At 42.6% G+C, this 26587-nt stretch overlaps 1 protein-coding gene across 3 annotated transcripts in view; it reads left to right on the top strand.

The window, feature by feature from the left end:
- Positions 1-26587, top strand: part of LOC116047920 (plexin-B2-like) — a 244747-nt gene that overhangs the window by 195792 nt on the left and 22368 nt on the right. For all 3 annotated transcript variants that reach the window (XM_031296960.2, XM_031296961.2, XM_031296959.2), the window contains exons 17-32: positions 1615-1702; positions 1887-2053; positions 7083-7231; positions 7793-7928; positions 14580-14716; positions 14810-14983; positions 16551-16662; positions 18475-18684; positions 19745-19828; positions 20026-20121; positions 20483-20619; positions 20721-20821; positions 22381-22610; positions 24098-24279; positions 25107-25173; positions 25711-25857. In XM_031296960.2, the coding sequence (XP_031152820.1) occupies positions 1615-1702; positions 1887-2053; positions 7083-7231; positions 7793-7928; positions 14580-14716; positions 14810-14983; positions 16551-16662; positions 18475-18684; positions 19745-19828; positions 20026-20121; positions 20483-20619; positions 20721-20821; positions 22381-22610; positions 24098-24279; positions 25107-25173; positions 25711-25857 (2217 nt within the window). The remainder of the gene's footprint in view (positions 1-1614; positions 1703-1886; positions 2054-7082; positions 7232-7792; positions 7929-14579; positions 14717-14809; positions 14984-16550; positions 16663-18474; positions 18685-19744; positions 19829-20025; positions 20122-20482; positions 20620-20720; positions 20822-22380; positions 22611-24097; positions 24280-25106; positions 25174-25710; positions 25858-26587) is intronic.

The raw sequence follows: 26587 nt of genomic DNA, 5'->3' as shown, positions 1-26587 counted from the left end.
TAGCTTGTCTATACATTGTACAGTAAGAAAGTGGGAATCGACTTAAGGCTGATTTATGCTTCTGCGTCGAATCGACGGCGTACCCCTGCAGACCCCTCTGCGTCGCCGCAAACCCCCCTCCGAGCCCTCCGCCGTAGCTTGACGCACACCTCCAAAAAATTTTAACTTCGCGTCGAGGTGACGCAGACCGCAAGGACTGTGATTGGTCGACTCGGCCTGTGTGTTGATAGTCGGTGTTTCAAGCAGCCTACTGTGGGGAGTAGCAACACGCTAGTTCACTGACATCAGCTTTGCAAATAAACTCAGACATATTTTGGTTACAATGACGGGGTTATCCGTTTATAAAGTGTCTATATGTCAGTAACATTTTGAAATTAGCACTTCGCCAGCAAGCAGTACTTTGTGGGCAGTTGTGCTAAAGTTAGCTTGCTAACATAACATAAAGACACCTCGCAAATAACCTCAGACCTATCGCCCCCTAGCATCATGGCGGTGAAATGCACCGCGATGCAAAGCAACCCCGACGCAGAACTCCGAAAGGGTCGCGACGCCGTAGCTACAGCGTGGAGTTGAGGCAGAAGCATAAAATGTCCAACATATCATAACCGTGACGCTGGCGATGGTAACATTAGCCACAATAACATAACGTTAGCTACATACATTGCAAAGCGACCTGTAAAGAACACTGTGTCGCAATCCAACAATTCAAGCTAGGGGGTGTTTTGAGGAAGTCAAACTTGTGGTTTCTGGCATATGTCATGGCTCCTACGTTAGCAGTTAGCGTGCATTAGCATGGCGGCCTTAGCGGGGTGAAGTTAGTTTAATGTTTGACATTTGTCCGTTTTTGCGGACATTACTTTCAATAGCTCCGCCAGTGATTCGATTTCTCCCACTTTTAGGGTATGTTGGAGAGCTTATTAGGACAGATGTTTTACAGTTTCACAGTTAATCTCAAAATCCCCAAAAATGACGATGCAGTTGAGAGCGCAAAGACCTGAATATCTGTCCAACGCGCTCGTCACTATAGGTGTAGTAAGGGACCGTCGTAAAAGTTTTTAAAATTTTTTTTCATTCTGATTGCTGTAGTACTTCCAATCGGACGTCTGGATCTTAAGAGCGGCAAACATTAGCGACAGTGCGACTCACAGCCCCTCCACTGACAAGCCCAACAGCGTCAGAGAAACACAGATTCAGTATTTTAATTGGCGGTTCCGTTTGTTTTGGAGAGGGGGAGACCTCTGCGGATAAAAAGCTCCTGAACAAGGAACGCTGGAGGAATCCTAACCAGGAGAAGCTGACTGCCATGACGCCAAAGCTCCGTCTTTTCTTCTTTTATTGTTTTGATTGAGAGACCCCTAGTGGCAGAGCATTACATATTGTACGTTTAAGATCACAGTTTTGCACTGTTAAAGATTGTCCACAAAGCAATGTCATTGTTTTCTCTGAGTCACTAGCTTCTACTTGTTCTGCCTCCAATGATCCTCACCTCATACTAAGTCTGAGACTGTCAGTATGTGGTTACAGTGTGTTTCCTCACTCTCTTTCATCACACACAAACACCCTGTAGAAAACCTAAATCTGTATGTGTGTGTGTGTGTGTGTGTGTGTGTGCAGTTTGCCTATGACAAGCAGCAGGAGGTGAGCGTATCGTTCCATATTAAAGACAAAGTCACTGAGAGGAAGATTGACAGCACCCTGACAGGTTGGTGTGTCACTTATACAAACACACACACCTACAGTAGTTGATACATACACACACACTTGTACAGACACACACACACACACACACTTGTGCACACACAAATCAAGATGAAGTGTGAAAGCACAGGTATTACGCCATTTGACATTCTCTCTTATTTCCAATTTCAATTCCTTCTCTCGGACAGTCGTGCTGTATAACTGCTCCGTGGGACGGGAGGACTGCAGTCTGTGTAAACACGCAGAAGCCAAGTACCAGTGTGCCTGGTGTGCAGCCACACGCACCTGTGTTTACCGGGATCTCTGCCCGTCATCACAGCCACAGCCACAGTGCCCCAACCCGGAGATCACAGACGTGAGTCGTGAAAAAACACACAATTAAACAAACTCTTATCGATCAGAATCAAACACTGTATGAGCTTCTTTATGTACAGGACAGGAAACTCGATGTGCAGCCCCAAATCTACAGAATTTAGCAGGTTGTTTTTCTGCTTTGGGTGGGGATGTGTTCATATTCTGTTACGAAAGTTCTGTGGAATTTTGCATCACCAGATTCCGCGTGGCCCACTTGACCTGTTTGAGAGTCTACTCATGTCTGAGATTTGGCTACATAAACACCCACATCTTGATTTTCTGGTTGTAATCTTTTTAAACGTGGTCGTTTATGTGGTAGTGTAGAAGAACAGTGGAATAAACAGTGGAAAAAAAGTTTGATCGTGTTGACCTGAGGCAGCCGATTTGGGCGAGAATCCCTGGGAAATACCGAGATGTTTCCGGTATTCAACTCTCGTGTATATTACTTTAAAAGGCAGTGTTTGAGTTTCCACAGGCTCAACTCAGCAAATAGTGAAGAGACAGTTTAACATCCTCGTCTTGTTGATTATCAACACTGGTGTATACACATCAAGACTCTATGCTGGACACAAATAAAACAGCCATAAAAATGTCAAATGTCAGCTAAAAAGCAGGTAAAACATTATTCAAACTATTGCAAACTCAACCGAAAATGGTTAATATATATAATGATACATAAGGTGTCAGAAATGAAAACTCTTTTGATCTGCATTGTGGCAGAAAGTGTCCTCACAAAGTTTAAAGAGTTTAAAGCCCAGTGCTGTGATCTGATAGCCTGGTTGACACCAGACTGGGGAAGGTTCATTCGCAGCTCATTTCCAAAGGGGCGTCACCAACGGACGCTGCTCAAATGCCTCTGGGCGCATTGGATAGTCCTTCATCCAATCAGACCAACGAGCCGGGTGATGTAGCAGTGACAGCGGCATCAGTGGGTTGCTGCACTTCGGTCGCCATCATGTTGAATGTAAACAAAAAGCTGCTTGCCGTCGCTACGCTGTCGTTATCGTGTAGAGCCCACCTCAACGGTTGTGATTGGTGCCTCGATTTGGAAAAATTGGAAATAGGCTTGAATAGGCTCTTGGCCAGACTGACTTACAGAGCAAATCTCAAATTAGAACGCCAACACAAAGAAAGACTAAGGTGACGGACATCTAGCCGAAAATTAGAGACATCCGGCAGAATTTCCGGCGGCAGCTGAATAATCCTGGAAATGAAACGTCGTCGATATAGGCTAGTTCGGAATCAACAAAGTCTAAAGACATTTGGCAGCTTCTTTAGTAGTGAACGGTGTTTGGGTTCAGACCTACCCGATAGGTGAATTCAACCTTAGACGTCCCTGTTCTTCCTCCCTCTACTTCTATCTCCACTGCTCCTTTGTGGGAGATTTCGGGAGGGATGTCAGACGGTGGAATTCTCTTCGCTGGGCCGATCTCACACACCACACTGGACAGAAAGAGAGGTTAAATATTAACAAGGACTGCCAGCTCAGACTATATAATAATCCTGGAAATGAAACGTCGTCGATATAGACTACGCTGTGTTAAACTGACTCACCCAGCCACTGTTTCAGTTTGCGTCCGGAGACGGGCCTGCATGCTTTTGGTATCTCCCTCTTCGAGACGGCCAGCGCTCTCTGACGTGCCTCTCCAGCCTCTCTGCTGTCGGGTCTGCACCAGTCCGCTCTTGAGTGTCATCGTTCAGGTTTTAAAAGTTGTATTTGCAAAAGTTGTGTTGCGGGAAAACAAGAAAACGTCTCCTCAATCATAAACTCTTCCAAAAAATGTTTGTCTCCAGCGTGTGTGGCCTGTAACGTCCGTCCGCTTGAGGCTCTCCGCCTCTGCTTCCTGAATCAATACCTCAATGAATCTCATCCCTCCCACCTGCCGGTTAGGCCGGGATAAATCAGCATGAACTGAAAGACTTGTCGTAACAAGCACCTTTAAGAGATCCAGAATATAGCATTTTCCCTTCTCGTTGTTATAAAACACCAAACAACCATTTGACATACATCACATCTGAAGTATCTTCTGTAGTAAAAAAAAAAAAAAAAAAAAAAGTACAGCGGCACACTGCATGCTGTGATTTCAAAAGAATGACTGAAGAGGAACCGTCTGATATGCGCTGCAGTCACAGAAGAAAAACAACAAAGAAGCAATCACATGGATGACAGAGGACGATGGTGATTTTAAATGCATCTGCGAGTGAATGGGTTTGATGACAAGAATCAAACAAACAGAATAATAACTTACTGTAGGTGGTTGTTGTCACAGCTGCAGGGAGTCAACACTTGCAGTCCAGAGATAGATATTTATAACTGCTGATCGATTCTCATTGTCCCCAGAGGAGGAATGCTTTGGTCCATGAAGAGGTAGCTCAGAAAATGCACGTTTTTTTCTTTAGATATGCTTGATCCTCAGAGGATGAATCTTGATAATTTGGTGACTTCGAAGCACCACCATCAGATCATGATTAACCATTAACTAACATTTTGGCCCATGAAAAGGTCTTGATTAACTATTATACAACAAGTAGATCCGATCAGACAATCTGATTGGTTAACGAGACATTTAGAACGTGCTCAAATCAGCATGACGGCACACCCAGAGCCATTTGAGCACACCTGGCGCATCACTTAAAATATCACTCCACCATTTCTGTGTCAACATTACTGAGTTGAATTAAAAAACTGTTTCAAAACATTTCTATTCATGTAGCGAAGTAATTCAGGAACCACAGCGGAACACACAAAAGCTCTCCAACTAGAATATAAAGTGATTCATCGGATTAAACGACTTATTTGTTACAACGCTCTGAAGTTAACTTTCACTGGAAATGTTTTGGATCAGCTGTGCCGGTTACAGCGCTATCTAGAAAATAGCTGCGTTTTTTTTTTTCACTGACGTACAGGAGCTTTATCTGTCGATGGAAAAAATATTGTAGTTACAACATGATTGAGCTGGCAAAGCAGTTTGGTGTTTACATGTTTGGTAGTTATTCAGTTTGGGAAAGCCCACGATCTGTACAAAGCTAACGTTAGCTTAAGTTAGCTGCTGACTAACGTTTTATAGAGACAGGAAATCGTCTCTGTTGTTTGAAGTTCGCTGTCGTTTAGTATCTAAATCTATCCATGGAAAAAATATTTTTTTCGGCAGATATCTTAGCTAGTTATAACAGGATAGAGCTAGCAAGGCAGTTTGGTGTTTATATTTGCGGTAATTATTCAGTTTGGGAAATCCCACGATCTCTACAAAGCTAACGTTAGCTTAAGTTGACTGGCTTACTAAACAGGGAGGGACTAGAAATCGTCTCTGTTTTGAGAGCGAATTGCCCCACAATATGAATACAGTTTGATTATAACTTTTATTTTGTTGGTAACTGTTGTATAATCGCAATATTACACTTGAGGGTTTGATATAACTACATATTATTGCTTAACTAACCAACTGTCTTGACGGACATTAAAATTCATTGTGGATATTCTTATCGTAATGATTTTGATAACTCCTGTGACCAATCATCTAGTGCCACCGTTAAGCCTAAATTTCTCAACCTTGACCACCACTTTAGTTCAATATGAAACCTCACAGAAACTACAGGTCACATTTCCATAAAAAAAGTTGTTCTGGATATTCTTGGTCCTCCAGAGGATTGATCCTAAGCTTTACCCGATTTACCCTTGGAAAGTTTTCTCCGCACACACATCCTAGAAGCGATTTAACCTCCTGAGGAATGTGTCTATAAAATGATTCTCCACACGTTTACTGTATGCAGTACACAGTGTGAGTACTTTTACCTTGAGACACCATTGAACAGACGTTTTTGTGTTTGTGTGAAGACGAAGAGGAAGAAGAGTCGTACTCCAGGGATGAATACAATCCATCCATCTGTTAAAATAATTGGCTCCATTTGTTGCCTCATTTCTATTCTTTCCACAGTCATTTTAACAATTCGTCGTCTTCGTTAGATCATATTCTACATTTTCAGAATCCATACAGCTTTTCACAAACAGACAATTTCTCAATCAATTGCCTCTTCCCTTCTGTGTGACATTTGATTTTGAATTCACAGTTTGTCTCTTTTTTTCAATTTGTTTCGTATTTTCTCTGGAACATCAGTCATTTGTTTCGTCTCGACTTCCTGTAGGGGCAGCAGCAGCTGATTGGGTCAAGAGTTGTTATTATTTCCGCATCAACATTTCAAGCTTTTTGTGGAAAGCTTTTAACTGGCAAGAAGACAAGAAACATTAGATACATGGAGCCGATGATGGCACTTTGCTGTGTCATGTTGTCGCATCAAATCGGGGCAGATATGTGCAGCCTTCTTGAAAAATACAGCTTTTAGATCAGGGGTGTCAAACTCAAGGCCCGTGGGCCAAATCAGGCTCATCGCAAACTTTGATCCAGCCCACACAGCAATTTCTAGTTTACAATAAATTTTGGCCCGCCTAGTTTTTGTCTTGGCGGTGGTTTTTTCGACATTCTTGCCACTATTTTTTTTAATTTTGGGGGCTTTTTTTGACGTTTTTTTCTGTTGTTTTCTCCAAAACATCTGCCGTTTTTTTCCATCATTTTTGACCCGGTTTCCGACATTTCTGGTGCTTTTTTCAACGTTTTGGTCACTTTTTCCGACATTCTTGGCATATGTGACTTTTTCAATGAAGTCAAAGCATGTCAATAAACTATACACATCTTGTTTTGTTTTTTTAAACGTGACAATCTTTGACGAGAAGCTGGAGCTTAGGAGAATGACGCAGCCAAGCCAGTGTTTTTGGTTGCATAAACTACAATGCATAAAAAATCAAAAACATCTAAAAGTTAATGCAAAACGACTAAAAATGTATGCAAAACGTCTACAAAGAGATGCAAAACGACCACAGAGAAACATAAAACATCTTAAAATAGATGCAAAATGACTATGAATTGATGCTGCGCTAAGCTAAACGCTAAAGAGGGAATGTTGTTTTTTTTTCCCCAAATATTGACTATAATCTACTGTATCACGTCTGACTGTCTTTCCTCTCCTCTCTGCAGATCATTCCTCGCTTCGGCCCTCTGAACGGTCAGATCTCCGTGACCATCAAAGGCTCCAACATGGGAATAAAGAGGGAAGACATCAAGAGGATCACAGTGGCCGGGGTGAACTGTGTTCACCAGGGGGACAGATATTCTGTCTCTACCAGGTAGTCCAACAGAGACAGACTGAATATCTAATGTTTCTGGATTCATATTCCTGCTGCATTAATGTGCATGTCGCATTTTCCTGCTGTAGATGTTTCAGGTTGTGCTCATTTTAACTCCTGTATAAACTGTTGGGGTAGTTTAATCTACAGCAATGCATCACATTCTATAAGATCATCATATGTTTGTAGCGTCGCTGTCCTGTGAGAACCACGTATAAAAAGATCAAAAACTTTTTCATGGTGTCAGAAAAACAGCCCTGTTTTCAGATTTGTGACGATGAATTTTTCTGCTGATCATAGAGGCTTTTTCAAGGCTTTATTTAGCTTAAGAGAATTTTCTCAACACATAAAGGAACATCCTTCCTTTCCTTCCTAACATTCAACATCAACACATCTGGAGATGTGGAGAAGTACAAGTATAAAGTAACAGAACATGGAAATACTTGAGTAAATTACCTGGCATTTGTATCTATAGTAGGCCTACTTTGTTCCATTCCACCTCTGTCAGCTGCAGCCTGAGCTGGCTGTCCTTGTTAATATTTAACCTCTCTTTCTGTCCAGTGTGGTGTGTGAGATCGGCCCAGCGAAGAGAATTCCACCGTCTGACATCCCTCCCGAAATCTCCTACACTGGAGCAGTGGAGATAGAAGTAGAGGGAGGAAGAACAGGGACGTCTAAGGTTGAATTCACCTATCGGGTAGGTCTGAACCCAAACACCGTTCACTACTAAAGAAGCTGCCAAATGTCTTTAGACTTTGTTGATTCCGAACTAGTCTATATCGACGACGTTTCATTTCCGGGATTGTTCAGGTGGCGCCGGAAATTCTGCCGGATGTCCCTCATTTTCGACCAGATGTCCGTCACCTTCCTCTTTCTTTGTGTCGTAATTTTAAACTCCGGTGGACTATGGTTAACTGCTCCTCAGATCTCTGCAGGGTAAATCCAGACAGCTAGCTAGACTATCTGTCCAATCTGAGTTTTCTGTTGCATGACTAAAACAACTTTTGAACGTACACGTTCCACCAAAACAAGTTCCTTCCTGAGGCTATTTTGCAGCGGCTCCATCCGGCGCTTAGTGTCACCCAAGACGATTGTGATTGGTTTAAAGAAATGCCAATAAACCAGAACGCGTTTTCCTCCCATCCCCGAATGCTGTGTGGAGTAGCCAGACCCTCCTCCAGCACACTTTAGAGGAGGGTCTGGCAATGCGAGACTAATTCCAAACTAACCCTTTAAAACACCAGAGTCACACAACAACAGAAACTAACCGATGGAGGCAGCGGTCGCGCAGCCGTGTTCTGCGAGGTAAAATGTCTGTTTTTGTCAAAGGAGTCTGGTGGTCAAAGGAGTCTGGTGGTCAAAGGAGTCTGGTGGTCAAAGGAGTCTGGTGGCTTTGAAGAGAGCAGAGATAACGGCTTCAGTTCCCCGTCGTAAAGGGCTGAAAATACTCTAAATATAGCGTCCACTTAAACTGCTATACATGTTTTTAGGTGTCTAAAATGCATTTAGCTGCAGCCCCCGTCCGCAGCAGGACATTGCTTAGGGCGCTTTCACACCTATAGTACGGTAGACTCGGTGCGATTTGGGGATGAAGTTGCAACATTGTTGCATTTTTCATTTGGTTCGGTTTGTGTTCACACTGCACTGTCAAACGTCTCAGAAATAATGGAGCAACACCAAATTGATAACGTCTTGGGTTTTCTAGTTTTGGTTTTAGTGTTTCTAATGTTTAAGAAGAAGGCGAACAACGTGAGCAGCTGACAGACAGCGAGTGAAGGAGAGGTGCGGCCCTGATGTGAGAGAGATGATGATGTCACACAGACGACCAGCGATGTGTGGTCATATTAGGTTATGGATCTGACAGTTATCATCCCTTAAATCATACAGACGTCAGTAAAATGTGTGCAGGGTTGGAACCGGAGGCTAGTAAATGCACCATTTTTGGTTCACTTTCTGTATTTGGGTCGGCTCGCGAATCAAACTCTAGAGCCCTTGGAGGTGAACCGAGACCCCCGTTTTCAAGTGGACCAGAGTTCGGTTGTTTGGTCCGCACCAGAGCACCTGTCTTCCATCATACATACAGCTGCTTTGTTTCTTGATTTTGTTACTTAAAACACATTGGTTCAGCTGCAGGAAGCTTTTAAACATTGTTGAATCTGGCCTCCTGAAACCTGCACACGCCAAAGTTTCTGAGGCAATACAGAACAGTGTGTGACACAGCTACTTCACACCCCGGAGATCAAATCCCAGAAACATTCAAAGGTTTATCACAAAGTAAAACACGCAGCCTTCCTCTGGTGTGTGCTGAGACACAGCAATGCGTACAAAATATCCCTCGCATACAAATTCACCGCTGCATAAAACTGTGTTCAACCTCCAGCCCTTCTTCCCGCGAAAACAGAAACAAATCTGATCAAAATAAATGGATTTCACCTGCTGTTCTCTTTTTGTTTCTCTAATTAGGCTCAGTTGTTTGATTTAAATGTTGTTGTTCACTTTCATATTTTGTGTTTTTTAATGTCGAGCTGACAAAAAGCCAATTAAAGCAAACTGCTGTGACCAAAATGACTCATTTTCTTCTCTGTCGGTAAACTCTCCATCGATAAACTTTATATAAACCCCCCCCCCCCGAGATTGTTTTTTTTTTTTCTGTCGAAACAGAAGTACTAAACCAACGCTACAGAAACAGGCATGTAATCCCATTTGATAACCTATTTTAATTAGTCTGAAAGACAAAAACAGTGTTTCACAAAACATTTCCTGCCTTGGTTACAATTTAAGGTAATTTAAAGTGACACTGCGGGTAGTTTGACAGTGTTTTTACAGCCCGCCTCAAGGCAGATCTAGTCAATCAATCAAACTCAACCTTGACAAGACTGAGCTCCTTTTCCTTCCAGGGAAGGGCTCTCCTACCCAAGACCTGACTATAACAATTGACAACTCTGTGGTAGTCCCCACCCAGACTGCTAACTCTGCAAACTCTCCCTTAAGGTCCTTGCACAGTGAGTCCGAAATTTTCAAATGCGTTTTTTCATATCTGTCTTCCTAAAAATTTGTCATGCACAGAAACCTTGCACACTGAGTCCGATGCATATTAATTCATCTGTTGCTAAATTTTCCTTCTCCCTCACTTCATCCCTCGCTTCTCTCCGCTGGCAGTAACGTTACCTCTCTCTGCCTGTCCTCTCTGCCTGCGTCTTCTTGCGTTTGGCACCACGGCTACCTGAAGGAAGTGCGCTGCACTCGCTCTCTGTCTCCATCACTACACTGTTGCTCTTCTTTTTCTGTCTGTGTTCTCATATGTCCCTCTTCCATTCTCCTCTTCCATTCTCCTCATCAATAGCCTACCATCTTGACAGCAGACTGTCTGAGTTATGAAATGATACGCTGCATTCTGCAAGCGTCTTTCTGTGCTGCATTTCTGGGTTCATACCTTCTCTTTGTCAAAACACATTAAATGTTTGCTACGGTCGCGGGACTCAGTGCGCAAGGACCTTTACTGCCAACACTGCTGCAACTGCACGATCGTTTAGATAAATGCTGCATAACATCAGAAGGATACGTCCCCTTCTAACTCAGAAGACGGCTCAGGTTCTGGTTCAGGCTCTAGTCATTTCACGTCTAGACTACTGCAACTCCCTCCTGGCTGGCCTGCCTCGCAAGCTAACTCTCCGTTGGCTTGCGAGTTGGAAAAACCAAACTCTAGTCAGGCCAGTCGTGTATAGAGTCGGTGGACGGGGCTTAACATAATGACGACAGAGTTGCGACGGTTCCGCGTGAATTCCCTGCTACTTGAAAACAAAGAAGATGGCTGCTGCTGCTGGCGAACAGCGGTCTTTGGAATCGGCTTTGGCCGCGACTCTGGAAGACTTGGAGTTAAGCTGTTCTTTGAGAAAAGAACAAAGAACGGCACTGGAGTCATTCTTAAAAAAGGAAGATGTGTTCGGAGTTTTGCCGACCGGATACGGCAAAAGTTTAATCTATCAACTGGCGTTGCTCTGATTGGTTGTAGCGCTATCCTATTGCGTGCAGAGAGAATTTGAAAGACATCCCGCCCCTCGGATTGAGCCCTGCCAATGAGGAGTTCCCAGACCCAACATCTTGATGTGGGTCTGGCTTGTCAGACTATAGTACTTGCATACCGGGCCACGAACGGATCAGCCCCAGCTTACATCCAGGACATGGTCAAACCATATACCCCAGCCCGCCCACTCCGCTCTGCATCAACCAACCTGCTCGCTGCCCCCTCACAGCGAGGGACAACTAATCACTCAACGAAGTCCCGACTGTTTGCGGTCCTGGCTCCTAAATGGTGGAATGAGCTCCCCGTTGACATCAGGATGGCCGAAAGCCTACGCATCTTCCGCCGCAGGCTAAAAACACATCTCTTCCAACTGCACCTTGGATAAAAAATAAAAACTGAATAAAAATGAGAATAATTATATAAAAATGATCATTTCCTCCAATATTGTGAATCATATCGCAATATCAGTCAAAGCAATCGCAAATAGGTATTTTACTCAAATCTTGCAGCCTTAGAAATTAGCCTTCCCCCTCTTCCTTTTTTATATCATGTCAATAAATCCATCCATGCGTTTGTATGTCTGCAAGTGAATCTCTGGGTGTGAATTTGTTTTTCTTCTTTAAGTGTTTTTTTTTTTTTTATTATCTCACAGACCAATATATATTCTGCTAACTGCCACCTCCTGTGCGTCTGCAGTGTTTGTGTCTAACTTCCAACCAGGCAGAGAGCTGCTGTTTTGAGTTGGTCTCTCTTCAGGGATATTTATTCTTGTGTTTGCGGCTCTGTCTGCCAGAACGGAACAAGAACAAATCCGAAACGCCAACAAACCAGATGCTTAAGTACGTCTCAGCAGCTGCACGACACACTCCTGTGCTACGCTGATTTAGAAAACATTGTACCACTTCACTTTGGATTCCTATTTACACCTTTATTTCTCTTATCCTGCTTCCAAACAAGTACAAATGACTTCTCTCAAACACTGCGCTCCACTGCTTTGTCTTTATCCTCCAGACAGATTGTCTTCTTAAGTTTGCGAAGCTGCTTTATCCTTCAGCGTGTAGCCGAGAATTAATATGCGTTCTTGTTTGGTTTGTCATGCTGTCGAGCGCTGCACAAAACCTTCCAGAACAAACAGGAAACCCAGCAGCAGGTGTACTGGAGCAGCCGTCGCTGCTGCCTTTATCAATACTCCTTGAGCACACCCGGTGATCAAACTCCCTCACAGGGAAGTTGTACGGTTTGTTTTCAGTCATAGCTCGCTGCCTAAATAAATGCCGTGGGAGCTATTTAGCTTTAAAATATACTTTGGTTTGGATGTGATCAAAGCATTCATACTGTACCTGCAGCTGGAACATAATGAACTTTTCTATTTGGTTTGACAGATCGTTGTTTTTGTTCTGGAAATGTGATTTTCATGCCAAAGCCTTCACAAAGTGTCCCTTTGAAAATAACTGGGGAGGTGGGGGGCGGGGGGAGGTGGGGTAGCCTCTTGAGCAACAACACAGACTGTAATAGACGGTATAAAAACTAATTGGAAGTCATTATAAAGTAAAGACTGTAGACAATAACTCAAAGTGAAATGAGTCCAAAGCATTATGTGGAAGTGTCTGACCAGGTACTGGTCCCCTGGCAGACACATTGGAGTGGATCAGTGATGGAATGTAACCAGAGGTGGAAAAAGTACTAAAATATTGTACTCAAGTAAATGTACCAATACTTTGGGCGCCCAGGTAGCTCAGTTGGTAGAGCAGGCGCTCATATATAGAGGTTTACTCCTCGACGCAGCGGGCCCAGGGTTCGACTCCGACCTGCGGCCCTTTACTGCATGTCACTCCCCCCCCCCTCTCTCTCCCCTTTCATGTCATTATATGTCCTGTCAAAAATAGAGGCCAAAAATGCCCAAAAAATTATCTTAAAAAAAAAAAAAAAAAAAATACCAATACTTTGATGAAATATTACTCAAGTACAAGTGAAATTACCTATCTGAAAAATTACTCAAGTAAAAGTAATAAGTAGTTGATTTAAAATGTACTTTAAGTAAAAGTTACTTAGTTATATAAAAAAAAAAAAACCTGTAGAACAGATCCCTCCCATGTAGTGAAGTAGCCCAAGTAGCCCGTATGAGCTAATTAGATGTATGTGAATTAATTTAGCCAGTGTCCTTCATATGTTGTCCTACGGGTTGCTAGTGCTAGACAAAAATGAGTAATGCCACGAAACATGTTGTTTTGCTAATTGGCAATTTGCTATTAGTCATGAAAACTTTGTTTGAAGTACCAATACACAAATACTTACCAAAACATGCTTCTGCAAATTAGATGTAAAGTTATTGAACACTGCCAGTTCAGTCACCTTTGGCAAGCACATCTGGCATTGCATGATGATACTATTGGCCCTCTTGAATTTAAATGAAAAACAGTCTTTCAAATGTGACCAAGGATTTTCATCGTTTTGGGCAGCTGAATTTGATGTTTCAGCTAGCATTTCTACTGAAACAGTCTCTGAACCGTGGTCGCTCGCCTGATCCACCTCCATCTCCTTCTCAATCTCCTACAGAAAGACTTGGCGCCTGGTAGGCAGCCTAGATGCTGATCCTTCCTCGCTGTAGTGGTTCCGGGCACGATTTTTTTTCTTTCTTTCGGTTATCGTTAGTCAAAGTTTTTTTTTTTTTACTCAGTAACAGATGGGATTTGTAATGTAAGCCTTCTGTGATTGCGCAGAACTTTTACTTGTAACAGAGTGTTTTTACATTGTGGTGTTAGTACTTTTACTTAAGGAAAGGATCTGAATACTTCTTCCACCATTAGAGAGGATGTCAAGGCTCCACCTAAAGCTCAAAGCATCTTATAATAGTTCAACCCAGTCTCACGGCAGTTCGTGAAATGGTCACGTTAATAGTTTTAGGGGAGAATCGCAATATTTTCCGTGGCAAAACTGTATTGATACATGGACGCCAAGTGTGGATCTTTCATTATATATGTGTTGGCCAGTTTATTTGCGATAAGCCTTCGCGATCACGGAAGGCTTCGGTCATGTGGACACGCCAACAGTGTTGTTTTCAATACTTAGAATTCCTCATGGGGGAAACTACGCACTATAGCTTTAAATCTTTTCATCTGGGAATTAACTAGGGCTGCACAATATATTTTTTTATCGTCGCAATAGACATATGGCAAAAGTAATATCATTTTCGCGATATTCGATGTTATCACATATTTTCCTCGTGTCCTGCAGCCCTAGAATTAACTTAAGAACCCTTCACTGCCACACAGAAGAAAAACTTGTCCGAGTACAAACACCTAAGTTATCCTGCTCTGTGTCCAGGACCCCAAACCCATGTCTGTCCACCCAGCGAAGGGTCCAGCAGCCGGGGGAACCGTGATCACTATCGAGGGAGAGGACCTGAACACGGCAACTAAAGAGGACGTGTCCGTCAGTGTCGGGGGGGTTCCCTGTGAAGTGTAAGTAACGCCTGTTTAACAGCCTCCTGTGTGTACTTGTATTTCCTGAAGAGACAGTTGGCCATTAACAGTCTCTTCCTCTCTCCTCTTCAGCCTGAAGTTTGACTCCGAGATCACCTGTAAGACTGGGAAGTACCGCGCGCCCTCGGAACCGTTAACGGTGACGGTGAAATACGGTAAAAACACCACCAAAGACATCCCAGCAGCGTTCCAGTACTCCGAAAACCCCAAGATCACAGATTATACCCCCAAGACCAGCTTTCTTTGGTGAGTATGCTGTCAAACATTGGTTTAGTGGTATTTTATTGTACAGGAGCTCAGAGGGATTTCTGAACGGGCCCCGGACACAGGCCCAGCAGCCCCAGGGGTCAGGGGTCCTGACGCACAAAATGTTGCTTAACCCTTGTGTTGTCCTCGGCTCAAATTTGACCCTTTTTCAAAGTTTTTTATATCATAATGGGTTTCTTAACAACCAAATTGACCCAAAATAACTTGGATGCATGCATGTACATTGTATGGAACCCAGACAACATATACATCCATGTTCTTCACAGCTAAGATTAATGATTACTTCCATTGAATTTTGGTTGTTTTAATTAATTTCATGGCATTTGAAAAAAAAAAATTTAAATGGTTTCAAAACAGTCTCCTGACCAAACTTTGACATAAACCAGTCTGTGATCCACTCAACATCCTCTGATCTTAACTATTCTATTAGTCAAAATAATTCATAATTTCTGCTTTTTTCAAACCCCAAAAATAGGTATAATGTCATTTAATAAGGTTTATTGACTATGAATAAAAAAAAGCATTGAAGAGGGACAAAAATGCACCAAAAGCATTAAAAAGTGTCAAAAAAGTCAAAAAAAATCTTTTTTTAAAACACAAGGGTTAAAAAACAAAATGACAAACACATACCGACTACAGATGACCCAAAATGACCTCAAAAAGATGCAACATTTAGAAAATAGACGCAAAACGACCACATAGAAACGTAAAATGTCTAAAAATAGATGCAAAATGAAAACAAAGAGACCAAAACTGACGAAGAAGAGACGCAAAATTACTACAAATAGATGCAAAAAAAAAAAAAGATGCAAAATGACTAAAAATGGATGCAAAACAATCGCAGAGATGCAAGATGACTACAAAGGGATGCAAAATGGCTAAAAGACCCTCTCTTGAGTTTGGGTGTATTGTTCCTCTGGAGACAGGATGGGGGGCCTCTTAGATGTCCGTCCCAAGGGCCCGTTGTCTCCTAATCCGTTCCTGTAGAGAAGTAATCGAGATGTCAAAATACACAGGTTTTCTCCGATGCTAATTATCGTTTGCAAAATGATTGGTGTAGAAAATATTAAAGTACCAATGTACTGCGTTCTTTTGGATGGACCTGGAGTCATGTTCTCTATTCTACTCAACATACGCATATTTCAGATTACGGTGAACAACTGTCCCTTTAATAGATTTATACACACTGTTTGTGCAAAACAGTACAGACATTCAAAGTAAAATTAACTAAGGCAACAAAAAACAGAAAGGTGAAATACTTTGAAAAAATTTGGGGAAAATGCAAATAAATCCTTTAAAGTTAAAACGAATTAAACGAAATAAAGGAGTTTGATCAGGTACGGTTTGATGATCTTGGTAAATGTTTTGCAGATAAATGACATATATGCTTATAAAAGCCTCAAACTCAAATAACTCATAAATGTGGAAGAGAAAAACTGCATTTTAGAACCGTTTGTGTGTCAACATAGTTATATATGTAATTCATTTCCGTGTGTGTGTGTGCGCGTGTGTGTGTGTGTGTGTGTGTGTGTGTGTGTGTGTGTAGCGGTGGTCGAAGGATTGTGGTGATGGGAAGCGGTTTTGATCTGATCCAGAGAGCCACAATGAAAGTCCTGCCCTCCCCCAACGAGCTTTCACAGAACACCACACCTGTGGAGGTGAGTGTGTGTGTGTGTGTGTGTGCGTGTGTGTGCGCGTGCGTGCGTGCGTGTGTGTGTGTGTGTGCAAACAGAAGCTCCAGGAAGTTGTGTTGTTGTTGTGGTAAATTGATGGAGTTTGTTGGTTCATTGTTTAAAGTGGTATTTCACACACGCACACACACACACGCGCACACACACACACACACTCTCGTGTTTCCCGACTTCATTTCTCTGCAGGAAGTTTGTTTTTCTTCTTATTCTGTTGTTTATTTATCGCCCCCACAGATCTATTTTTCTCTCTGACTTCTAAGTTCTTTTTTTTCTCTCTCCACCCTCAGTTTGGTCCTCCGCCATTTTGGTTTTGTGACACTTTGTTGTTAATACTGAGAAAACCAAACATTTTACTGGATTATCTTTAACACTTAAAGTGGTGTGTGTGTGTGTATACAACTTTAAGACTACAGAATATAACTACAACAATTAACAACTAAGATGAGATGAAGAGTACGGTGGAAGCTTTGGCTTCTGGAGTGGATGCTCCACATAAAAAAGAAACTCGACAGCAAGGACAAACACAGTCACCATTGTTGTAGCTTTTCCTTGTTGAGCACAGTCCCTGCCTTCCAATACCCAGTAGTATACTGCCATACTCTTTAGTAGGCCGGAAACAGATTTAGAAAAAAGAGGAATGAAAAAAATCATCTTTTGGAAATTGATCTTAATGCCTTAATTAAAAAAAAAAGGGAAAAAAATCCGACCTTTAAGGACACCAATTTTCTTTGTGAATGAATAATGTATCGTAAATAAATAAATGTTCTTCCTTAAAATACAGGGAGCATAAGTCAGTACACCCCTATGTTAAATTCCCATAGAGGCAGGCAGATTTTATTTTGAAAGGCCAGTTATTTCATGGATCCAGGATACTATGCATCCTGATAAAGTTCCCTTGGTCCTCACATCATCACATACCCTTCACCATACCTAGAGATTGGCATGGGATACTTTCCATAAAATCATCTCTCAATGCAAATCAAACCAGCTATTAGGCTAACCGAAATAAAACCATTCATCAAAACAATTGTTAAAGTATTTAGCATTTTCCTTTTTTGTTCTGGTCAGATCATCTTTGCTTAGAAAAAAGAAGACAAAACAAGACAATAAATATTTGTCTTAACTGGCACAAATTAGACCACAGACCCCCATTTCATAGGATATATGCTTTTTTTACAGAAAGTGTATGAAACCAATGACTAAAATAGTCAAACATTCTGGCTGGAAGTGTATCGGCCTGCAGCGACAACTGACACTTCACAGAGAGAGAAAAGGGACGCTGCTTCCATTTCACCGCTGAATAGCTTTGACTGACAGAGTCTCTTAGGAAAGACTCGCTGCAGGGGAGAGGAGTCGCTTCATCGTCGCTCCCTCAAAAGCTGCCGTCTGAACCGGGAAGAAAGAGATTGAGACACAGACACGCCTGCACTGCAAATCTGGAATCACTTGACTAGAAGAATAAAAAAAAGATGTGAATATGAGGAGCCATCTTTAATTCAAATTCAAATGTTTTTCAGACAACAATTGCCAATCTCACAGTCGAATCGCCGAAGTGTCTGAAAAAGTGGTTATTAAAAACAAAGGATCCTTCCATTCGGGCTAAATGGGTGCGCTGAGTGTCTGATTAAACATAGAAATGATTGGTTTCTTCCAATAGATACTGATAAGTAGCCTGTTTTGGTATAAATATCAGCTCTAGACTGTGTTTACTGGTCATACTGGTCCTGATGCTGTGACGCCGCTGGGTTGACTCCTTTCATGTCTCTATCTCTCTGTCAGTTTGTGGTGGAGGCTCAGAGTAAGAACGACACCGTCCTCCAGTTCGACTCGCCGGCGGTGAACTGCTGCGTGGACGGCCAGCCCCTCCGGACGCTCGTCCAGCTGGACGACATGAAGGAGGACCTGAAGGGCTTCGACTACCACGCCAACCCTTCCTTCAACCAGCTGTCCAAGAACATCATCACCGAGACCAGCATCATCATCGTCACTGTGAGGACGGCACGCATACACGTACACACACACACACACACACACACACCGGACACACAGACACACAGAACACACACACAGACATACACACACTGGACTCACACACGCACACACACACACACACACACAGACACACATATACACAGACACACACCGGACATACGCGTACACACACACACACACACACACACACACCGGACACACACAGGACACACACACCGGACACACACACACTACACACAGACATACACACACTGGACTCACACACACACACAGACACACATATACACAGACACACACCGGACATACGCGTACACACATACACCAGAATCAAACACACACACACACCAGACACACACACATACACACACACACCTGCGACTGTTTCTACTGCAAACACAACCTTTGGACGCTCCTAATAACACTGATTACACACACACACACACACACACACAAACACACACACGATCCGCTAAAGGAAAAACACACAACCAAATGCACACTAGACTAGACTACTGTCCGACAAACACTATCACGTGTAAATCAGCCCAACACTAAGATGACCTGAACCTGACGGCTTCTTAAAGCCTGTTAAACCAGTTGTATCAAACACTGTATTTTTTTGGATTAGACAAAAATGGAAAAAGACGCAGTTTATGTTCCATTTCATCTAGGGCTTGGCAATATATGGATATTATATCGACATCGATACATGACGCTAGAGGGGCTCTTAAATTTTGCATATGGTGATATGACACAAGTGTTCTTTTCCTGGTTTTACAGGCTGCATTACAGTAAATAATTGTCATTTTCTGAATTTACCACACTAACTAGCTATTTTATTCTTGCCTGTACCCATTTAGTCATTGTATCTACATTATTGGTAAATATTTTGTGAAAGCACCAATTGTCAAGCCTACAATATTGTTGCAATATCGACATCGATGTATTTAGTCAAAGAAATGGTGATATTTGATTTTCTCCACATTGCCCAGCTCTACTTTTATACTTTATATATATCTGTTGAGTTCACGCTCTTTTTCTTCTTTCTTGCTGTCAGGGTCGAGGTTTCTCCAAGGCGATGACAGCCAAAGAGGCCCAGGCGTTTGTAGGAGACGCCTCCTGTCATGTTAACATACTGCAGGTAAACACACACTGGTCTCCGTTTACGGGAAGCAAACAGAGAGTCACGTCACCCATGTCTGAAGTTGCAGAGATGTTTGTTGAAATGATTTCCCTTTTGGAGTCTGGCAGGAAAAAGCTAAGCTGCCTCTTTGGTTCAGGTCTATATTAATATCACTAATATAGGTTTCTTTCCCTCTTTCTGTTGACTGTGTACAGGATGATAAGTTGATCCTGGAGGCTCCTTCCTCGCAGCCTAGATCCAGATCCAAACGCCAACGCAGAGACACAGCCAACGACCTGCTGGAGCTCATGGTAACTGTCTGACTCATGTACCTTCATACATGTTCCCCCTTTAGATCATTTATATAAAAGAAGGGGTAACACAGTCATGGGTTTTTTACACATTTACACACATTCACTCATACGGACAGGATTAACACATCACATGAGGAGGTGAGGAATGAAATATTCACCTTGCTGCTCTGTAATTTAACTCATCAATCCGGACAGCATTTTAAACCTCCTATTGTCTTTGGGTCAAATTTGACCCATTTTCAAAAAATGTCTATATCAGAAATGTGGGTTTCTTTCAACCAAATTGCCACAAATGAACATGGATGGCTCCATTTAACGCTCTTCTCAAAGATAGGCTGTGATCTCTGTCTCTCTCCAGGTAAAGTTCGGTCATGGCGAGTGGATGGTGGGTTCAGTCTACTACGCCAGAAAAGACGACATCCCTCTGGCTATAATCATCCCCGCAGTCATCGTACCCATGCTGCTCTTCATCGCCGTGTCCGTGTACTGCTACAGGTTCGAGAAATGATCCGATTGCACATGCAGTACAGACACGTTTTTCTTTTCTGTGAGTTGTTGATATGCTTCCCGTGTGCGTCTGTGGTGCGTGTTCACAGGAGGAAGAGTCAGCAGGCAGAACGAGAATACGAGAAGGTGAAACACCAGCTGGATAATCTGGAGGAGAGTGTCCGAGATCGCTGCAAGAAAGAGTTCACAGGTACAAACGCTGACCACAGAAACATGCAAAATGACTATTCCAGCATATACGCTAATCTTAATCATTGCATATTTGAAGGAGTTTGAATTTGAATTAATATTCTGACAACATTATGGAAAGGATTTCTAAGGAGTTTGACCACTCTGTTAAAGAGTAAGATCCGTTTTTTAAACTTAAAAACATCCGTAAAATTGCGTTCGCTAAACCCACCAGACTCCATGTAAATAAACAGTAATTTTAGCATTGTAAAATACACTTCATTCAAAGTCGACAGAAACAAAATAAAACTAATAAAAGCCATTTTGGGTCATTTTTCTACTTTTCCAACCATCACAACTCTAGTTTTGGTTGAAATAAACATATAGTTTACCAATTTACATGTGAAAATATGTTGGCTCTATACTCCTTAAAAGTATTGCTTTTTTAAATGGAGTCTGGTGGGTTTAGCGCTAGCGAATTCAGAGCTGTTTCTGGTTAAACAGAAAGGTCTCAAAGAGGTTTTAAAGGTCTATCTCTGTAGGGATCCTTTTCATAATGTTGTCAGACACTTAGAATATTAATCTGAGTCTGTCAGTGGCAAAACGAGCACTTTTGTGAAGGTAAATACAAGCTGGACAATTGCCCTATTAACTTACATTGTAGCTTGTTTCTCCACTACCGACTGCAAGGATCTCGCTTAAAACTCAACCAATGTCAAAGATTATTGTTCCCATCAGACGCTTAGACAAAAACACAGGAAAATAGGGTCCATGTTGAAAAAAAACGGTAGTTACCCTTTAATAAAACCCTGTGCACATCAGGAGACAGGCATGTGACAATCACATCACTAGGCTATGAAAGCATATAGTTTTTATGTTGTAAGGAAATGTGAAACCTATTGTAAAGGTTTACAGATTTATTTGAATAATACAGATATTTGAAATAAAATGAACTAAAGCAACACAAACAGAAAAGTGAAGTACTCAGTGTGAAGTGTTTTAGGTAAATGAAATATGGAATATTCACTTTCATTACCCATGTAAATACTTTAGTCGGAATATCGTCTTTTTCAGGGCAACAACCGTAATATTATGTGCATGTAAACATAGTCATTGTACTCAGGGGGTGTCAGTGGTTCTCAGGTCCAACACCTAGCACCCCCCCCCAAAAAATCTGAAACAGTGTGCACATCTCGAGGTGACTATAATATGTCAGACATGCTTACTGCATGGAAATATACACACATTATTATTACCTAGAGGGTCATATAGGCAGAAAATGTAACATTCACATGTTTAACTCTCATGCAGTCTATATTATATATAATCTCTTATGGCGTAAAGGGCCATGGGGGGCTGGAGTTTATTTATCTATAATTTAAAATATATTTTTAGGTCTACAATAAAACATTTGCTGTAATAAAACAGAGTCTTGTGGAAGCAGATCACTGTTGAAGTTCTGAAACTGAGTCTACTAACAGAAACCTGCAGACTACAGCCCCATGCACACCCCTTCTTCAACATGTGGAGATTATAAAATCACACATCTGTAATATTTCCTGGTTTCTCTCGGTTCGTCAGATCTGATGATTGAAATGGAGGACCACACCAGTGACCTTAGCGAGGCCCGGATCCCCTTCCTGGACTACAAAGTCTACACCGACCGAAACTTCTTCCTGCCGTCCAAGGACGGCGCCAACGACACCATGATCACAGGGAAAATCCAAATCCCAGAAGCCCGCAAGGCCATCGTGGCTCAGGCGCTCAACCAGTTCTCCAACCTGCTGAACAGTAAAACCTTTCTCATCAATGTGAGTTTGGAGCTTTTTCGTGGCTTTTTGTTCTTCTTTTCTTCCGTCTCTCATTCAGTCTTTCTTTTTTATGCACTACAGTAGAGGTCCAAAAGAGACCCAAACCCAACATGCATGAATTCATTTTTACCTAACTAGGGCTACATTTACATTGCCACGTTTTGGTTTTTAAGTGGAGTTTTGAGCCAAAAGCGATCTCCACTGGTGTTTTTAGCTCCAGTAGAAGAACTATTCTCCGTTTAAACTAACACGCCCAAACCAAAATATCTCATCAACATTCTTGTATACTGGGTGTGCCGGGGTAAACAGGAGGCAGCATGTATACTCCGCCCGCTGCTGGTAGTTGCCATGGTAACGTTAGTAGCTTAGTCTCAGAGAATGAGACGTCATGACCCAATCAGGCAGTGAAACATTGGCGTCGGTGTTGCCAAAGGTCTCCGTTTGAGGCCGTTGAGACTGCAACACAACCCTGCAGATTCCAAACCAAAACAGGTCAGAAGTGTTTCCAAATGTCTCCGGTTTAGGGGCTCGGAAACGCCAGAGCAGGGGGAATGAGAGGGGGAAACGCCTGAGCAGGGGGAATGAGAGGGGGAAACACCAGAGCAGGGGGAATGCGAGGGGGAAACACCAGAGCAGGGGGAATGCGAGGGGGAAACGCCAGAGCAGGGGGAATGAGAGGGGGAAACGCCTGAGCAGGGGGAATGAGAGGGAGAAACACCAGAGCAGGGGGAATGCGAGGGGGAAACGCCAGAGCAGGGGGAATGCGAGGGGGAAACGCCTGAGCAGGGGGAATGCGAGGGGGAAACGCCTGAGCAGGGGGAATGCGAGGGGGAAACACCAGAGCAGGGGGAATGAGAGGGGGAAACACCAGAGCAGGGGGAATGAGAGGGGGAAACGCCAGAGCATGGGGAATGAGAGGGGGAAACGCCAGAGCAGGGGGAATGCGAGGGGGAAACGCCTGAGCAGGGGGAATGAGAGGGGGAAACGCCAGAGCAGGGGGAATGCGAGGGGGAAACGCCAGAGCAGGGGGAATGCGAGGGGGAAACGCCAGAGCAGGGGGAATGCGAGGCGTGAACGTGGCAAAAGATATTTGTTTCTAAACCAAAACGTGGCAATGTAAATGTAGCCTTGGGCTGGGTACCAACTTTGATTCTTTAGGCACCGACCGAATTGCCTCCTTAGTATCGAGTATCAAAAAATGCCAACTTGATAACAACATCCAAATAACAATTAGGCCGAAATAAATACGGACACGCCACGCAGCTGACCAGCTCGCGCCACGCAGACCGTGTGCAGGAAGCCTTAGTATTACTGTTGTTATTATTAGTAGCTTTTTCCGGTGATGGATAATTAGGTTGTTTAAAAGCTCCAGGAAAAGCTAGAAAGTGGACCTATTTTTTATTTATTTTTTTGCCAAACTACTATTTCCAAGACCATGAATAAACTTTCTGTCATGTTTCAAGTCCTCCATGTTCTCTGCCCTCCAGTTCATCCACACGTTGGAGAGTCGGCCGGACTTCAACGCACGCTCTCGGGGTTATTTTGCCTCCCTGCTGACGGTGGCGCTGCACGGCAAACTGGAGTATTACACGGACATCATGAGGACGCTGCTGCTGGAGCTGATGGACGAACACGTGCAGAACAAAAACCCCAAACTCATGCTCCGGAGGTGAGCCAACACGACACGCACCCAGGCAGTCTGGCAGAGCCAACGAGCACCAATAACACATTTGTTCTAATGGATGAATCGTTTTATTTCGACCAACATGCAAAAAGAATAACAAAAACACTTAAAATACAAGACATACTATACAGACAAGAAAACAATACTTGACCAATATAGAAAGGAAGTGACCTAAACATAGGAAATAAATGGTAATGTAAGTGTATTGTTGTATGATGTGTATTGTGTAAGTTATTGTATGACCTAAAATTTTGTATACGCATATCTTTTTATTTATTTGTTATAATATGATATTGTGAAGTAGTGGCAAGATTTCATAAGCATTATGCTTCCACAAGCTTCTTCTCCAACTTATCCGGGGTTTTTTTATCCTTCGTTAAGTTCTGATTGATTTGTCTATGCTTGTGCTTTTGTTTTGTTTTTAGGACATGCTTTGACAAAGTTTCAAGAGATTTTTTTAAAATCAAAATGAACATGAAAGTAGTTCACTATGTAAAAAGAAAAAGCAAGAATAAGCAAATTAAATAAGTACTCTTTTCTGAAAGGGAGTAGGAGGAAGAAAAAGTCTTTTTAATTACAAAAACAACCCTTATCAAAGTGTTTTCACAGCCCTATAACAGAAAACATTGTCAAAACCCCAAAACATTTGCCGATCAATCAATTGATCCAGTTACGATTCCCTCGTTTCCTTAATTATTTATTTTTCTCGGCTGGAGGTTTATTTATGCATTTCTGTCATTTTTTAAGTAATACGTTTTAAATGATAGAAAAAATCTCCTAATATTTGTGTGTGTGTGTGTGTGTGTGTCTAGGTCAGAGACGGTGGTGGAGAGGATGCTCTGTAATTGGATGTCCATCTGTATCTATCAGTTCCTCAGGGTAACACAGATTCTTTCACCTTATTATTCTGTCGATGTTTTTTTACTTTGACTTCTCTCGGATGTTTTGATTTCTCTTCGATCTGTTCCTCTTTCCTTGCCTTCTCTTCTTCTTCTGTTCCTTCAGTTATAATTGACTCTCAGAAACTGCCCTCTGTATCTCTCTGTGTTGTTGAAACCTGTTCAGTGGACCTGAAATTCTTTTTTTTGACCCCTTTTTTGGCCAATTTTGGCTTTTGTTGAGTTGAGTTGTTGTGGGGGGAGGTAAGAGTCAGTGTCAGTGGGGGTCCGGGACCTTGTTGGTGAGGCTTACTGCTGAGGGGAAGAAACTGTTTTTATGGCGTGAGGTTTTGGGAGGGGCGCAAACCGTTGGGGTGAGAGGGATCGGCTACAATACCTTGTCAATTACAACAAAAAGCATAATCACTCTCTTTTTTTTTTAATCATTTCAAACATTTTTTGACGTTGTGATACGGATCAGCAGGGGAATGTTGATTGACTTTTGTCCCCCCCCCCCCCCCCCGTGTCTGTGCTTCAGGACACGGCAGGGGAGCCTTTATACAAACTGTTCAAGGCCCTGAAGCACCAGGTGGAGAAAGGGCCGGTGGACGCCAAGATGAAGAAAGCCAAATACACTCTGAATGATACGGGACTGCTGGGGGACGACGTGGAGTACTCTGTACTGGTGAGTACACACAGTACTCCCAGGGTTCTAATGTTCAGGACGCGTGTGTTGACCTGTCGGCATTTTGAAGTACTTTTTAGATCAAACCTGCAGATTTCCTCCTTTTGGTTTTATTCAGTGTTTTTAAATCGTTTTGTGCTTAAGAATTTGAACTCAAATCATTCTCCTTATCATTAACCTTTATACCTAGTCCTCGGAGGCACAATAAGGGCAAGCCCTTCATTTTCAATGTAGCCGAGATTACAGAAAATAAATCCACAATAAAATTTAGAACACAATACACAAACGGTGCATGAATTGTACAATACAATACAATGACCGCAGGAGAAACAAGAGCATGCATGTCACTGAAAACAAAACTGTGAAATCAACGACATAATCAAATCAAATAAATTAAAGGTGCTCTAAGCGATGTCACACGTTTTTTAGGCTAGAACATTTTTTGTCACATACAGCAAACATCTCCTCACTATCTGCTAGCTGCCTGTCCCCTGAACACACTGTAAAAAAAACGCAGTCTCTGTAGACAGCCCAGGCTCCACAAACAGCAACAAAAACAAACTGCGCCAACCTGCACCACCAAACATAACAAACAGTCTTCCAGCCAATAACCGACAAGAAGGATTTGGGGGTTGGGGATGGGGGGTTAGTGCACAGAAGGGAGGGGGGGGGACGGGATGAGGAGGAGGGAGGGGCGAGCTAGCCCCCATTTTGTTTGACAATACTTTGA

Source organism: Sander lucioperca, chromosome 20 (genome assembly GCF_008315115.2).
Source record: "Sander lucioperca isolate FBNREF2018 chromosome 20, SLUC_FBN_1.2, whole genome shotgun sequence".
Classification (NCBI taxonomy): Eukaryota; Metazoa; Chordata; class Actinopteri; order Perciformes; family Percidae; genus Sander; species Sander lucioperca.
This window is presented reverse-complemented; position numbering and strand designations above follow the sequence as displayed.